The 17,391-nt window shown below is 35.0% G+C and overlaps 1 protein-coding gene across 25 annotated transcripts in view; it reads left to right on the top strand.

The window, feature by feature from the left end:
- Window positions 1-17,391, top strand: part of Rims1 (regulating synaptic membrane exocytosis 1) — a 473,457-nt gene that overhangs the window by 309,166 nt on the left and 146,900 nt on the right. For all 25 annotated transcript variants that reach the window (XM_026785683.1, XM_026785682.1, XM_026785680.1 and 22 more), the window contains 6 exons: window positions 854-921; window positions 5,077-5,187; window positions 6,512-6,611; window positions 9,985-10,108; window positions 13,262-13,308; window positions 16,508-16,620. In XM_026785683.1, coding sequence (XP_026641484.1) covers window positions 854-921; window positions 5,077-5,187; window positions 6,512-6,611; window positions 9,985-10,108; window positions 13,262-13,308; window positions 16,508-16,620 — 563 coding nt within the window. The remainder of the gene's footprint in view (window positions 1-853; window positions 922-5,076; window positions 5,188-6,511; window positions 6,612-9,984; window positions 10,109-13,261; window positions 13,309-16,507; window positions 16,621-17,391) is intronic.

Here is a 17,391-nt window from a genome sequence, read left to right as displayed (position 1 = left end):
GCATGCAAATGGATGGAAATAGAAAATACTATCCTGAGTGAGGTAACCCAGACCCAAAAAGATGAACATGGGATGTACTCACTCATAATTGTATTTTAGCCACAAATAAAGGTCAGTGAGTCTATATTTTGATATCTCTCCAGTCTTTTATCTCATACAAATACTGCGAACATTGCTATTTCCTTTATATATTTTACTAAATTTCTTTCTTTGGCGTTATGATAGAAGTAAATATTAAAATATTCTTTTTAAAATAAAATCAATATTAAGTTAGATTCATGCGTACAGTACTAGAGCTTTTTAAGTTCCTTACGGCTCTGGTACTACTGTTGAGTACAATGTCATTTACTTGCAGCCTTTGTTAACTTTTTCTTGGTAGTTTTTTTATTGTTAAGTATTAGGTATGTGTGCCATATTATCAGTTAATGAAGGAGGATATAGATCATCCTATGAATTTGAAAAATAGGAGATAGTGCAGGTGAGTTCCAGAGAGCTTAAATTTAATATTTCTCAGATAGTGTATATTATTTGCCACTAGATGGCAGGCTGTCGCCTGCTGTAGAGTTTTTTTGAGGCAGACAGGGAGGGAAAATCCTGGGGCTTCCACTATTCTGTGTCACTGTTTCTAGAGTGACTGGTAGTTCTTGATTGCAAAGGCTCATCTGTATCACTCGTGTCCGTGATTCAAGCCTTAACCTTTACGTGTCAATTGTATATTAGCCTGGAGTGCAAACATACAAGATTGTAGTACCTGAACACTTACTTACTGGGTTTGAAGAAGTGACACTGAGATCCGTGCTGCACTGCTGAAATCTCCAACTTCAACCTCTTTTCACTCTTTCCCACTGCACAGGTGACTTGGATTATTACTGGCTGGATCCTGCGACGTGGCACAGCCGGGAAACGTCGCCTATTAGTTCGGTAAGCTCTCTTGTAGCGTATACAAGTCAAGATTCATAGGTGGTATTCATCATCTTCAGTTATGTGATCAATAATCGTCTTCCTGGATCAAGTACAGATTTTATTACACCCATTATTTACTTTAGAAAGGGCACTTTAAAGGAAAGAAGTTATCTTTGAAAAATTGTGGATAATCATAGAACTCTACCAGCATCTGCCTCCCAAGTGCTGAGATTAAAGGCATGCCTCACCACCACCAGGCCTCTTGAAATTATTTTGTAAATGAAGAATACTTAAAAAATGGTCCTCAAGAAGTCTGACAATGTTTTATGTGTCCACACTGAAATGGCTTTTTTCCATAATAATAAGACACTTCTATATACCTCAATAGTCTGTATTTAGATGTCAAGATTCAGATTGTGAGGTCAAAGTAAGATAACAGTGTTGCTTACACAGTTTATCTTATGAAAAGTAAAATAAACAGTTAATTTGGTTGTTTAAAGCAAACAGAGTGAAATCAGTGACTGTGACAGACAGGCACGTCTGCCGCTATAATAATGGTTAACTGATACGACAGCCTCTGGTTTAAATGTAAGTGCATGCATTTATGTTGGCTCCACAGTTGAATTTCCATGCTCAGTTTCCCATTGCATGGAGTTTGCAACACTTGTACATAGTAATGCTTAGACAAATGAGAAATGAGAGTAGTCCTATGATGAGGTCCTACATTAGCCTGGGTGACATGACTTCACTTCTGTAGGTACAGAAGAATGGCACTGTGGTGATGAATTAGTTTGGCCTCTTCTTATTTGAGTATTTTTATAGAGCACTGAGCTTTATTGGAAAGAGTTGCATCCCCTCAGTTCACACACACACACACACACACACACACACACACACACACACACAAGCACAAAGATGCACACATATCCAATGCACAAATATGCACATAAACACACCCACAGATATAACAAACACAGAGAAAAACAAGCATGTACAATGCATACAAATACAGACACAAACACACAAGATTCATCTCCATTGCACTGAACATGGCAGGTTTTGCTGTTAGGCCACACAAGTGCTTAACCTAGTTTTAACTTCTGTAGAAAATATTTTGAAATGCTGGAGGAGAAATCTTTGAAACTTTTAACATCATGTGACTATAATATAAGTTCAAATAAATATTTGAAATTTAAACATTGGGAATTCAGTCTATGCTGAGGTTGAATAGAACCAACCCCACCTTAAAAGCCAGGTTATGTCTGTCATAGTTACAGTGTTGACCAATATATATCTAAAAAGATGTAAGCTTCCTAGTGATGTGCATACTCCAGACAAATATATTTTATTTTGACTTTTCCTTTCTGCTGTGCAGCATATTAATTTTCAGTGTGATAGTTTCATTCTTGCATATATTCTTGGATTCTATTCAGACTTACATTGCTGCCTCTAACTTCCTCTACTTCCTGTATCACTGGCTTTCCATTTTTCTGAAAATGGTTACACATCCATGTCATCACTGTTGTTTTCTCTAGAGCTCTTGCATGTGAGAAAACACAAAGAAAATCATTCAATAATGACTCCATTTTATGTGGGTAAGGCCGAAATATTCCAGGTACTCCTTGAGTTCCTATACAATGAGATTACATCCTACTTAACTCATCGTAAATTAAACGTGTTTTTGAACGATAGACTGCAGGGTGGCTCAGAAGTTAAGTCACTTGCCATGAAGCATGACAACCTGACTTCAATCACTAGAACCCACGTTATGAAATGAGAGAACCAAGACTCATAAGTTGTCCTCTGAATCCATGTGCATCGTGACATGTGCGCTTCCTCCACATGAATTAATTAAAAAAATATATTCTTACTGAAATGTGCTTCATACACGTGTTCTATTTAATCCAGCACTTTGTAACACAGTACAATGTAGGATGCTGACTGTTTACAAATTGCATGAATGTCTGGACCTGTCTCCCTGCCCTGACCAGCATCTTGAAAGAGGAGTTGCATACATAAGAGAAATGTCACAACCTGACAAAAGTTAAGATTCATATGGTATCTGCTGAATGTTAATACCTTTATACAACTGTAAAGCAAAATTAGATTGTAAGACAAACCAATATAATTCAAGAGCTATATAATATATATGAATATATCTATATATACCCATAGGTATACTATCTATACACCACATACATAGGATATATACCTATACCTACGATATATATCACTACATCCATAGGTATATTATGTGTATGCTCTAGGTATATATAGTATATCTATATGTGGTATACCTCTATATAGTATATACTATTTTTATATAGTATTTACTATTTTTATATAGTCACCAGTATATTATCACTATTAATAACTCAAATGTGGTGCTCTATGTATAGTAGCGATTATTAAAATTACACTTAGTTATATTTCAGAGTCATTTCTGATACTGCCTTTAGTTTCTAACTACTTTTAGAATCATTGAAAATAAACTATAGCTCTTATTGAAAAGCCTTATAAGCCCACAACAGAGCGCACCTAAAGAAAGAGTTCCCAATCTAGTGTCTTTTAGTCCCCCCCCCAAAATAACCTCATGCTACAACTGCTGATAATTTAACTATAGAAAATAAACAAGCCATTCACTTTTTATTTTTATGTTTCTTTGTCTAAATCGTGCCATTATTAGTTGTTACTTTAAAAATCTTTTATTCGTTTTACATGCCAACCACAATTCCCTCTCCCTCCCCACCTGCTTTCGCCCATGAACTAAGACTCCCAGCAATAGTGAAGATCTCTTCCATTGGATAAAAGTTCTATAATGACAGGGTATTCACCAATCTGATTACAGGGAAAGGCCAGTTCAGGCACCCTCTCCACTATTGCTGGGAGTCTTAGTTCAGTTCATCGTTGTGCTTTCCTGAGGATTTTCATAGCACCAGGTTCTCCTAACCCCATATTGACTCCCTTTATCACGATGTCTCTTCTATTGCTCTCCCATTCCGTCTCTCCCCAACTCGACTATTCCATTCCTTCATGTTCTCATCAACCATCCCCTCCTCTCTACTGTCCCCACCCCCAGTTTACACAGGAAATCTCATCTGTTTTCCCTTCCGATGCTAATCAATGTGTCCCTCTCAAGGTCCTACCTGTTCTCTGGCTTCTCTAGAGCTGTGGATTGTGGTCTGGTTATCCTCTGCTTTATATCCAGTATCTACTTATGAGTGAATAATATTGTGTTTGTCTTTCTGAGTCTGGCTTCCTCATTCAGGATGTTTTTTTTCTAGTTTCATCCATTTGCCTGCAAAGCCTCATAATTTCATTGTTTTTTATGCTAAGTAAAACTCCATTGTGTAAATGTACCACCTTTTCTTTATCCTTTTTTTTGGTTTTGGGGCATCTAAATTGTTTCCAGTTTTGCTTATTATGAATAATGCTTCTGTGAATATAATTGAACGGGTGTTCTTGTGATATGATTGAGCATTCTTTGGGTATATGCCCAAGAGTAGTAATGCTGGGTCTTGAGGGAGATTGACTCCCAGTTTTCTGAGAAGTTGCCATACTGATTTTCAAAGTGGCTGGAGAGATGGCTCAAAGGTTAAGAGCACCGGCTGATCGTTCAGAGGTTCTGAGATTGTTCAGATTCCTGAGTTCAATTCCCAGCAACCGCATGGTGGCTCACAACTATCTATGAGATCTGGTGTCCTCTTCTGATTTTCAAAGTGGCTGTACAAGTTTTCACCCCCAATACTAGCAGAGGAGTGTTCCCCTTAGCCATTCTGACTGCTGTAAGATGGCATCTCAGAGTCATTTTGATTTTTTGTTTTCCTGATATTGAGCAATTTCTTAAATGTCTTTCGACCATTTGAGATTCTTCTGTTGAGAAGTCTCTGTTTAGATCTGTATCCTATATTTAAATTGGATTGTTTGGTATTTTGATGTCTAGATTCTTAAGATCTTTATATATTTTGGATCAGTCCTCTGTCAGATGTAGGGTTGGTGCAGATCTTTTCCTATTCTGTAGGATGCCATTTTGTCTTATTGACAGTTTTCATTGCCTTCTAGAAACTTTTCAGTTTTGGTAGGTCTTATTTATTGATTTTTGCTCTGTCTGTGCTACTGATGTTATATCTAGGAAGTCATGCTATTCACGTTTTAAACTTTGTGTTTTAATAGCATCCTGTAACGTGGCAGCCATCCAAAGAGGGAGACCGATTAATTGGCCGCGTTATTCTTAACAAAAGAACAACCATGCCCAAAGAATCAGGTGCATTATTGGGTCTAAAAGTAAGTATACTGGTTCAAAATGCCTCCTACAGGATAAAGTACAATAAAGACAGCATTCACAAAGTTTGCAACAGTTAGTTTTAAATATTTTCCTCTATTTCTCAAAGTAAATTCTATCCAAGGAATTTAGTTAAGGAGAAATAGCGCATAAGTGATCCTTACAATAATGTTAAAAGTGTAAAATGTTTCTTTTAAACAAATAATGTCCCCTGATTGAAATAAGAATATGTTAGCTACACAGAGATATTTCTATTTTATAGAACAGTGTATATGTGTGCACATACATACATATCTTGCATTATGTATTTCCAGACACATGATTTTGCTGGCAGTTTCCTAAATTAATATTCCAAGATTTTACTTTAAATATTGTTGTTTTGTGTTATCTTTTGAGAATTGTTGGCCATAAATTTATGGAATATGTTTAGTTACCTGTAGAGTTCTTGCCTGGCGTCCATGAAAGCCCTGTGTTTGAATCAAAGGACAGCCAAGCAAAAATTAATTCATGTACTTATTTGTATTTTGTTGATTATTACTATTAATTAATCTTGCTATGAAATAACTCTGGCAGCCTGTATTAATAATTACGTTTCTAAGAACTGTGGACCACTCTCACCATTCAGTATTATTATTTCACCTGCTTTTTCTTTTCTCCACCCATCTTTAATTGTGCATATTTGAGACTCCTGCATATTGTAAATTGAGCCTAGAGTTGTTTTTCAGATATATTGACTTCAGGGAAAATGGAAAATGTCGAATTTTTAGCAATATAATTCAGGCTTGAGAGCCAAGTGTTCATAGCTAGATAAGGGAATGACATTTTCCTGAGGTTTTGTTGTAGATGTGCTGTAGCTATGATACTTGTAGAACAGAATACTTTGTACAGTGTCACTTCCCCCAGGAGGCCTTTGCTTAGGTGGAATCTTAGAATGTATGAATTCAGGTCTACCATTCTACCGCAGTCATAGAAAAGGGGCCGAGATTTGAAATGGACAGTGGGGCATATCTTTATGCAAATAAGCTGATTCACATGGTAGGCATGATATGGAAGACCAATTAACTCAGTGCAAACTGTGCCAACCACTTGATGAATAACCATGAATAGGGACTTGTTCCGCAAGGTCAGTTCACAAACTTCCTTACACAGACAACCCAAGTATAGTGATTCTTAGAAATAATACGTTACTACTATTTACTTCTGTCAAAAATGAAGTTCATGAATTCACTGGATTGTAAGCATGTTAGAAGACAGTGGACCTTTAGTTCTGCTTACCTGTTTATTCCTGGATATCACTTAGGAACTCATGAGTTTGTAATTATCCAGGTGGTTGGAGGAAAAATGACAGACTTAGGACGTCTTGGTGCTTTCATCACCAAAGTGAAGAAGGGCAGCCTGGCAGATGTAGTTGGACACCTAAGAGCAGGTAACTTTTCTCTTTTCCGTATAACCAACTTGTTCTCACTGTATAAATTGAAGGGTTTCAGTTTGTGTCAATAGTTTATATGTAAATTGTCACCAAGTCATTTTAAAGCATGGGTACAGCTCTTTTCCTGGTTAAAACGGTCTCCAATTCATTTATAGGGATCTGCGCATAAGCAGCAATTAGGAGATAGTAAGACTAGTAATCTTTTTAATTAATAAAACAACAGATAAAAATGAAAGAATGCTTATTTCATAGGTGACTTTATAATATTATAGCAGAAATACAAAGTGGATTAACATCACAAAAAGTGCATTCCATGACATTGTCTTTCATAATCTGTCAAAACACTAATTTAGGATTAGCAACTGCTGTTTGGCATATAGCCCAATGATAATAATGTTTCCCAAACAGATTATTTAATGAATTGCAAGTAAATTTAAGTGTGACATATTATGCCGCTTCTATAGAATTTGGGAGGTTATTTTGCTCTCTATAACCTCAAGTGACATAGTAAAAAATAATGATCACTGAATGTACTGTAAATTCAGTAGCAACACAACTTAAAATTGATATTGATGAATTGTTTATTTTCAATTTTATGTAAAATTATAATAACATTTTTAGTGGATTTCACTGTAGTTGATGGGTAACTGTGCCAATAAAGGTGATTGTTGACACAAGAATAAATCTGAAAGTATGTTGGAATCCCAAGGTAGCTAAAGCTAGCAAACTTTAGCTACTCATTTTACTTCAGAAGAGAATAGTATAAAGGCTTTTGAATTCAGGTGTGTTTTCTTTAATGGTTACTGAAAAAGTGAATGAAGTTATTGCTCGCTATAGCATAACCTGTTATCTAAAATAGATAAGGCACAGCTAGAATAATTGTAAAGCATACAAGTATGCGTTTTACTTTAAGCAGTTTGTTTGTACAAAATGAATAGACTCAATGATAGACACAAATGGATATATATCTCAATCTACAAACTGGCTTCTCTTCTATTTTCATATAACAGCCTTAGCTCATAAACGTCACCTGTGACATTATTTTTGACTTTTACTTGGGATTTTGGAACCTTTCTTCCATCTTCCATGGATTCATACAGACCTTTCAAGTCAATTCAGTTTGCTGTTGCTTTGTTTAACCATCCGAAACACAACACCGACACACTCATACGCTTGTTACTCTAGGTCCATCTGTGTCTGCTTGTTTTTCTCCAACTCAAAGCTTTGTAGCTCCGCCCACTGTGAGCCTGCCTTGCTCCCTGGGTATGTCACTGTACCTGTGTCCTGGCCAGCTTTCTCCCTGCCCGCTACAAGACTTGATCAGCACCAGCTGTCAACCTGCTCTGATTGTTAAAATCTTTTTCATCCTTCAGTGCTCATAATTCAAATGTTTCTTGATAGCTCACCTAGAGCAGTGACTAATTCCTACCCTCCTGCTACCACCTGGCTCCACTTCTGTTCTTCATTGGATGCTCGTGATTGCAGGAAACACATTGTTAAAAGATTTTTGCACTGGTTTCTGTAGTATATTACCACCATGAAATATAAAGACAAAGTGTTGGTGTTTTTTTTCCTTTTTTCCCCTCATTTACTACATCTACTGAGGAGAAGCACATGGTTTGAATGGTATCAAATATTTTCTGTATTCAGTTTTATAACACTATAAATACATTTAATCACTGTCAGTTTAATATTAAAAGTTATGTGTTCAGATTACTGTCCGGTATGAAGAGTAATTTACAATGCATAACTTGCAAAACAATGGTTGCAATCCATTGTAGAGTATTAAAGTCAATCTATTTATATTCATCGTTTTGCAAAAAAATGATAGAACAAAATGCAGTAGGAATTGTCAGGGTAAGTACTCTTTTATAAAAGTATTTTCTTATCATAGGTGTGAATATACACATATTTATACATTAAATATATGTCTAATGAACTATGTCTAATTATGTATAATTCATTAGATATAAAGATATGTCTAATGAACTGTAATGTTAAACTTTATTTCTTTGTTCAAAAAACTTTCTGAACATTGCTAACGTATTATGAAAATGTATTTGTTTTCTTTCCTTTCTTCTTATCAGCGGAGTATATCAGTGAAAATCTCTCTAGGTATCTTCTTAGGTCAACTTAGTAAGACTTACTTAATCATTGTTAATAACCATATTAGTAATGAAACAAGCAGACTCATGCTCTTTACTTCTAAGGAAAGAAATTTTTAGAAAATAAGAATTACGTTAAGATTTTTTTCTATCTAATATAAAATGACTTGACTTAAAATCTAAGAACTTGGTATTTGTATCTACTTTTAAGTGTACAATGTTACTAATTAATCACTGATTTTAGTTATGTCCTTGATTATTTTAAGACCTAAAATGGTAAGAACAGCATAATAAGCATGGGCATGAGGAAAATAAGCCACCTCAAAGAATCACTAATGTAGAGATATCTCACCCAGATCTACCATTGTGAGCTAGAAGGCCTGTCAGAAGGCCATTTAGGCTCTAACATATTTATGAAAATAAATCTTTGCCTTCAAATCATCTGCTCTTAAAGCTGGAGTTAAATATCAGCCATCAGTTGCCTTACTTTATTCCCATGGGACATCATATTTCTGTCCTTCATTGATCTTAGATTATTTCACAAAGAAATCAGTATGATATGAATTCTCTATTGCTTTAAACATGTCCTGCTGTGACTTTAGTCCTCACTACATGCGTGGTGAACATCTGGAAGGGGGTTAACTGTCATGCAACAGTTTTTACATCTGCTTGCTTTGTAACTGCCATGGCTACCTATGTTACCTTACCTACGGATATGAATTCAGATCCTTTCATGCATTTTTATTCTGTTGTGCATCAGGTGAAGACATTGGAGCCTGACTTAGAGATGGAAAATTCATGCTAGAAAATGTTTATTGCTCTTTTCACCAAAACTAAAACAAAAGTTCTGCTTACTTAATAAGAATCTATCACATGCAGAGCCGCCTGCATTTATTATATTACAGGGCATGCTGCTAACCATTGGTTTTAATGTTTCCAAGTAGGCTGTGCTAGTTTCCATTCCATAGCATGAGATTATTTTTATATTATTTCTGGTATATTTAAAAAAAATAAAGTCAGTTTTGTATTGGACGATTTTCAGTGACCAGTCATATTCGGGGAGGAAAGTAGAAGAAGAAAGTAAAGGGGTTAGCAGAACCAAATAGCCGACATTATATAACAAGTCATTTTGCTTCTGAGAGCGAAGCCTCAAGTATTCAATGATTGGTATATGGTTTGCATTTCTTTGTTAAAAAAAAGAGAAAAGATGAGAAAAGTAAACAGAATATATAAGGTAAAAAAATACCCTTTTTTTTAAATTCAAGGGGATGAAGTTCTAGAATGGAATGGTAAACCCCTGCCGGGAGCAACAAACGAAGAAGTTTACAACATTATTTTAGAATCAAAATCAGAACCTCAAGTTGAAATTATTGTTTCAAGGCCTATTGGGTAAGGCTAAAAACACTTACTTCTTAAGCTTAGTGAATGACATGTATTGCCAGGGTTTGACAAAGAAGTGTTTACATTCATACAGTACATGTGAACATGGATAGCTTCTTTCATCTATTATTGGGCATATATAATAGACTATAAATCATTCTTAACTTAAAATTAGAATAGGGATTTTCTTCTCTATGTATTAGAAGCTCCACATGGACCAATACAAAAATATCAATATATATTTTTTTAAAATAGCAACTTGTCTTTTAGCGATTAACTGCTGATGTTTTTGTAATTTCTAATGTAATCAGTGATATTTCCTTTAAGGGAATAACCAGCCAGTTCATCCTGTGACATTTAAATTATTAAATGAGATTATACATCTCCAATAACTTCTTACTCTATCAAGGAAAAATATTTTTCCATATACTTACAAACAAATGTTTTCAGCTTTTGTTTAAAACTAGGCAGGGAATATTGAATGTTTAGATGTTTGAATCACTATAATATATGGTATTTATAAAATTTCAGTTTTAAACATGATTCAGTAATCTGTAGTCAGTAGAATATTTCTCTGTTTCTGTCTTCAGTTTCCTGTAGTATTATCTTTTCCCTACAAACTCACTAAGTCCAAAATCAAACTACATTTGCCATTCTATAAGTTTTAGTAGACATTTGGAACTATGTCATTATAGTAAGCTCACTATATAAATTTATTCTTGGAAATAAATTTTATATCTATTTGCCAACCCAAGATATTACAGAGCTCTGATTCGAGACATCTTGTTGAAAACTGTTTTCTTTAATCATCATTGTTCCCATGGGTGTTTATCAATGTAAAACACACAAGAAAATATCCATCCATCAGAATGCCAAAGGATGATCATATTTCACAGAATATTAATATATGAAACTCTAAAACAAAGCTAAGTTTTTAATTAATTTTAAGTGGTGACAAAGAATAAACATTAAAGATATTTCCAAAAATACTATATATATATCCATGTAGGCTTTTAAAATAACACCACAATTTATGCTAGTTTCATGTGATATATGTTTTAGTTCTGAGGTACATATGAGAATGAAAAAGAGGTAAGTAAACTGGGAAATAATTAAAAATATAAATATAAAATTTATCCTTGAGCCTTGCATACATAGCCAGATATTTTGTAGTTATGTAGCGCTTCCGGAGTCCTGCGTAAAACAATAATTTACCATGACTTAAGAGAACAGACAATTAAAGTGGACTGGAACAACACTAGAATCACTGTTGCTTCTGTCAACACATTGCTTTGAAATAACCATTGGCAGCTCCAAACCCTTGTCCATCATGGAACATGGAATTCAAAGGGGTATGACTTCAAAGATTATGTATGAATAAACATCACAGCTATTGTATACATCATTAGAATAATTCTGGTTATATTTTCAAAAATATGTTAAATGTTGTTAATATTTAATTGGTGGACATAATGATTTCAGGAATCTTTGTAGATGTAATTTGTAACAATTGATTGATACAAATTAAAAGCTAAGTTCCTTTCAGATGTTTCGGGAGACCCTTGACTTTTCTATGCTCCTAATCATTATTAAAATTATGGATCACAAGACTTGTGAGTAGAAATAACTAAGAAAACCAGTGTTAACAAATGGAACTGTATGCATGGGAATCTTACAAAAGCAATTAGTGTTGAATGTTGATCAAAAAAAATGAATGCAGAATTTTAAAAGCAACTTCCTGCTGGTCCTCCTTTCGGGAACACATACAATATTTCAGAGTTATACATTTTGAGTTTTTAACTGGGTGTCTAAGATTGTCAAAGACTTTTACAATCTAAAATGTCTTCACCATAAATTCTTTCCATTTGCTCAGATGAACAGTGAGGAAATTGTCACTGTGAAAATAGTTGGATTTTAGGAATTATAAAGTAATCTTAATTATTAGTTCATGGAAAGTATATAAGTTGGTAGTTACATTAAAATTTATGATAAAATATATTTATAAAATGGGCAGCATGAGGTCTTACTCTTAGTATAAAAATTTGGATGTAGTTAATTATAAAGTTAGTATTAATTAACACAAAATTGATGAGGCATCAAGAACATAAAGAGAAAAAAAAAGAGAAAAATAACCCTCTTTATTAGTTAATTTAAATTTACTAATAAAGTGAATTTAGGCTGTAAAGTAAGTAGTTAAAATAATTAACTGATATGCTGAAAATTCTATTGACAATAACTCCAGTCTGCTTTAATATGTCATATTAATACTTGCATATTATTAATCTTAAATTGCTACTAAAATAGTTTTGAAAAAGATGAGGCAAAATAATCATATACAGTATAATGCCCAAAGCAAAGTGGCCCAGGATTCTTATGGGATCGTAAGTTCACAGTGGAAAATAGATTAAACTGAAGTTATCTTAAGTATTTTTTCAGAGTAATTTGTGAGCATGGCAGGAATGGGTGCTCTCATAACTCACTTTAACCATGTAGTGCAAAAGCCATGTATCTGGCAAACTTTAGTAGAGAGATACAAATATCTATCAAGGGCATTTGTTTGCATACATATTATATGTGCCATGTATATATTACATGCACATATATGAAATATTTTGGCCTTTTTTTGTTGCAAGCTTGCACCATATTAATTTCCAAAGCAATTCATCCTTTTAATTTCCTTAACTTTGCCCATGATCTTCATCGTCTCATTTAATTAAGAAGAAATATTTCCATCTGTTTCACTCAGTAAACTCTTTCAGATGTGTTTGTAAAGCATATTACTGATTTGTAAAACTCTGTGTCATTTTGATTTTCTAGACTTGAAATAAAATACTATCTTTAGCATTTTTTTTAATTTCCAAAACCTGCTGTTTTGGTAGTAAAAATATTGTGGTGACCTTATCCACAATATTAGTGTGATTGTTGTCATGTTAGAATGTTTTGCTATTAAAACGATATAAAAACTTCTTTTTTATTGCAGTTTCTTTTATGTGGTGTTTGGCATTCATACACATCAGTAGTTACCTAAATAGTATCTCTCCTTCATTTCTATGCCCCAAAGGCCCCCAAAGGACTTTTGCCTCACTGAAATAAACTGGGCTGTGGTTGCCTCAGGCAGGGTAGAATACCTGATTGGATTTTCACTGTACCTGTTTCTTTTAGTGACATCCCCCGGATCCCTGAGAGTTCCCATCCTCCTTTGGAATCCAGTGAGTAATAGAATTTCCTTGCTATTAACATATATTAAAGAAACTTAGAAAAGAAGATCGATTGTTTTCCTAAGTCATTTGATATAAAGGACTGTCTTCACTAATATCAGATGTTGTAAATAACTAAAAAAATGGTTCTTTACCGAGAATTTTGTTCCGCTCATTTTTGTGACCACACCCAAATCTTCATTTCAATAACCTTCTTTATAATATAAAGTTGGAAGTGTTATGTGTGGGGCAGGTGTTTTGAGGTAAACTGAGACTGATGACCAGGGAGTAAGGATTTTATTAGAAAACTTACTAGCTCTATGAAGAGACAGCAGGGACCTCACAGCTTGGTGAGAGCATTACGGAGAGTTGAGACCCCAGTAGCAGAGGCAGATGGCAAAGCAGGGGCATATGCCAGTGTCAGAACAGGGCAGAAGTTGGGAGAGTGGGTTCTTTCTGTTCTTACAACTTTCTGAGGATGGAGGAGATCTCAAGACCAAGAGCTTGCAGCCAGGCCCTCTGATTTCTGGTCAAGATATAAAAAAAAAAAAAGAGAGAGAGTGTGTGTGGGGGGCACATATGGATGGAAGCAATACCCCCTTTGATGTTAACTAGCTCTTCTGGAAAGAAGTCCTGGCACCTGATGCCCTTTTGTGACTGTGAGCCATGACCTGAGCAGAGGCCTGATTCTGGCATTGCACAGTTACTAGGAGTAAAGCTGTAAACTGTACAGAAAAAAAATATTGTGGGCTGGGTGTTATGACACAGGTTTAAAATGTCATATCTTGAATGGCAGAGGCAGGAAATTGCAGGTTTAAGACTGGCCTGTGCTTCTTGGTGAGAATCTGTCACAAGAAAACAAAACATAGGTAGGTAGGGTAGGTAGGTAGGTAGGTAGGATAGATAGATAGATAGATAGATAGATAGATAGATAGATAGATAGATAGATAGATAGATAGATAGACAGATAGATAGATGATAGTTATAGTGAAACTCAACTATTCAGATTGCTTGATGAGTAATCTCAGAAACAGTTTAGACTAGTGGTTCTCAACCTGTGGGTCACGATCCATTCGAGGGTCAAATGACCCCTTTATAGGAGTCAAATAAGACCTTCTGAAACCACACGTATTAACATTAAGATTCATAACAGTAGTGAAATCACAGTTATGAAGCAGCAACAAAAATAATTTTATGGTTGGAAGCGAGCACAACATGAGAAACTACACTAAACAGTTGCAGCATTAGGAAGGCTGAGATTCACTGGTCAAGACACAATAATAAATAATTGCCATACCACCACATGATAGTGTCACATGATATCAGGAGTCTATGGATGTAATAGAGGTCACTGATGCAGTGTGTGACAAAACTGTTAGTGTACTGTGGTGAAAGAATTTTCTGAATAATAAGTAGAGTCACTCAGGATGGGATAAGATCATATTTTATGTTAATGATACTGTAGATAATGATATTTTGTTAATAATCTGAAAATTTTTGGCATTCAGTTAAAACAAGGGCTTGATTCTTTAGGTCTTATTACAGAATTATCCTATAAACTTAAGTTGGTTTAAGGATAATTGGTGCCGAGAAGGGAAGAAAAACATGACCATAATGGAGAAGGGACCAGTGGCCAAGTTACCATCATGATCCCATACCTGTTGGAGCTGGGACCAGACTCAATTTTAGGCTTTCTGATTACCAATACTAAGAAATACATGGATAAAGTCTCATAAATAATAACAGTCTAGATACAATTAAAAATAAACTCATTTTTATTAGCTAGCATTATCATAAGAAACATATTCTGAGACCTAAAATGGTTAGTAGGATTAGACTAAATAAACCTGATTAAAGAGAAATTACATTTTATAGCTGTATTCCATGTAATTAAAAGTTTCCTTTTCAGGGCGTAAAATGATGGAAGTGGACTCATTGAATCCTCATTTTGGAGTGGCTGACACAAAACACACTGCTCTCTTCTTACAGGGACTAGGGGATAGTTTATTCTGGAGCCGTTTTTAGTGAACATGGCTAGGAACACAAATTTAGGTAACCCCAAATTCCATGTTAAAACATGGAAGCACTCTCCTGTAGTTGTATAGATTTATAGAACCAAGAAATTTAATAAATTATGAAAAGTTTAAAATGTATAGATGGGTACATAATAGAGGTGGTTACAGCAAGATGGTGGAAGCTTTTCTATAGAGTTACGATGCCAGTGGCACCAGGATTTATCCCTATTGCTTGAACTGGAATTTTTGGAACTCATTCTCTTTGGATGGATACTTTGCTAAGCCTAGATATAATAGGGAGGGCCTTGGTCCTTCCTCAAAACAATGTGCCTTACACTCTCTGAGGAGTGGATGGGAGAGGGGAGGAGAGGTGGAAGGACTGGGAGGAGGGGAGGGAGTGGGAGGTAGCTTTTGGACCTGTAACATCCCTACCCCACTACATCAGTGCAGTCTCAGTTAGTCTTTGTAGACACAGCTTCCATTCACAGACTATAGGAAAGAATCGCATGGGTAACGTGCAATTCCACAGGATTTCTCAATGAAGCACTTACTGAGTTTTTGAATATTCAAGAACCTAACAGGATAATTGCGCTTCCTAGCATCCCGTTTTTCTGTATATGCCTGAACGCAGAGCATCTGCAGCCTCCATAGAGGTTTCCGTGAGAGTGAAGGGGATCCCCTGCAGTCATTTAATAAGAAATACTGTGCTCAGAAGTTTGAGAGATTTATTTGTGACATAAAATTTAAGAGATATAATCCTTTTTAAAAGAGTGTTGAAATCTAAATTTAAATGTGGCTCATAAACTCTATCCGTTTGTCACTGGAGACAGTACATAGCAATGTTCAACAAGGACAATCATTAACACAACAGGTATCATCTTCTTGGTAATGACATCAGACAACATGTTCAGTGATGTAATTTATGACTGAGCTGATAATGAACAATTTCCTTCAACATGTGGATAAAATCTTTTATACTGAAACAAATGAATACAGTATCTTATTATATCATTTAAAGTAGATAGTTAACTAAGGAAGATGAAAAAGAGCATTCATTCTCCAGCTATCCCATGAAAAGAAAATCCCACATCAGATAGTATTAACTATGTCTTCATTCAGATTACAGGTACAACTATCTTTTGGTTCAATAATGTATTCCTTACACTAACCCTTGTTTATTTTTATTCTCATTTTAGGTTCAAGTTCCTTTGAATCTCAGAAGATGGAAAGGCCTTCCATCTCTGTTATTTCTCCAACCAGCCCTGGAGCTCTGAAAGATGCCCCACAAGTCCTACCTGGGCAGCTCTCTGTATGTACTTTTTATACTCAGTGAATGGCATTAGGATGTGTTCTTTGAATCGCCTGGCTTTCCAGAGCCTCCAGTGAATACATAGTCATTTGACACTATCATCCACTTCACCATTGTGGGCATATTTCTCCCGCTTTTCCTCTAGTTACATATATTGGAGTACAAATATTTATTGGATGTTTACAATGTGCTAATTGCTCTAAACATTCATTGGTAAATGATAGCATCTGGAAAAATATTCATACTTTTGGTATGTTACATCAATGTTCCATGGTAAATCAGTAGTCACATACATTCATAGAAAGCCACATTCAATCACCTTAACCACTTTATGATCCTAGACCTAAGAAACTTAAACTTTTAAAAAAATCTCATTATCTTCTTAGGGCATTTGTTTGTGAACATACAGCACAGATGATGTTCAATAACAGTGACCAACATATTTTCTGTGGGTTTACTCTGGAGAAACCTGGAAAAATAAACTGACTAAGTGTTATGAATAGCTCATAGATTAAAAATAGAAAGTGAGATATTTGTATCAATAACTAAGAAGAAATCATGCTTCAGATTGTTCTATGAGTAGTTGAGTTTTTAATCTTTAGTGCTGTGTGACCTTCTCTAGTCCCTCTTGATACTCTTTTGATTGATAAGTCAAAAGAAATAAATTTATAGTCACTGTTGTTCCCAAATCCTCCTTATAAGAAATAGCATAACCTGTTTTGCTTAGCTGCTTGGAAATATTTTTTCATTGTACTTATCCCTGGCTCTTCA

Source organism: Microtus ochrogaster, linkage group LG2 (genome assembly GCF_000317375.1).
Source record: "Microtus ochrogaster isolate Prairie Vole_2 linkage group LG2, MicOch1.0, whole genome shotgun sequence".
Lineage (NCBI taxonomy): Eukaryota > Metazoa > Chordata > Mammalia > Rodentia > Cricetidae > Microtus > Microtus ochrogaster.
This window is presented reverse-complemented; position numbering and strand designations above follow the sequence as displayed.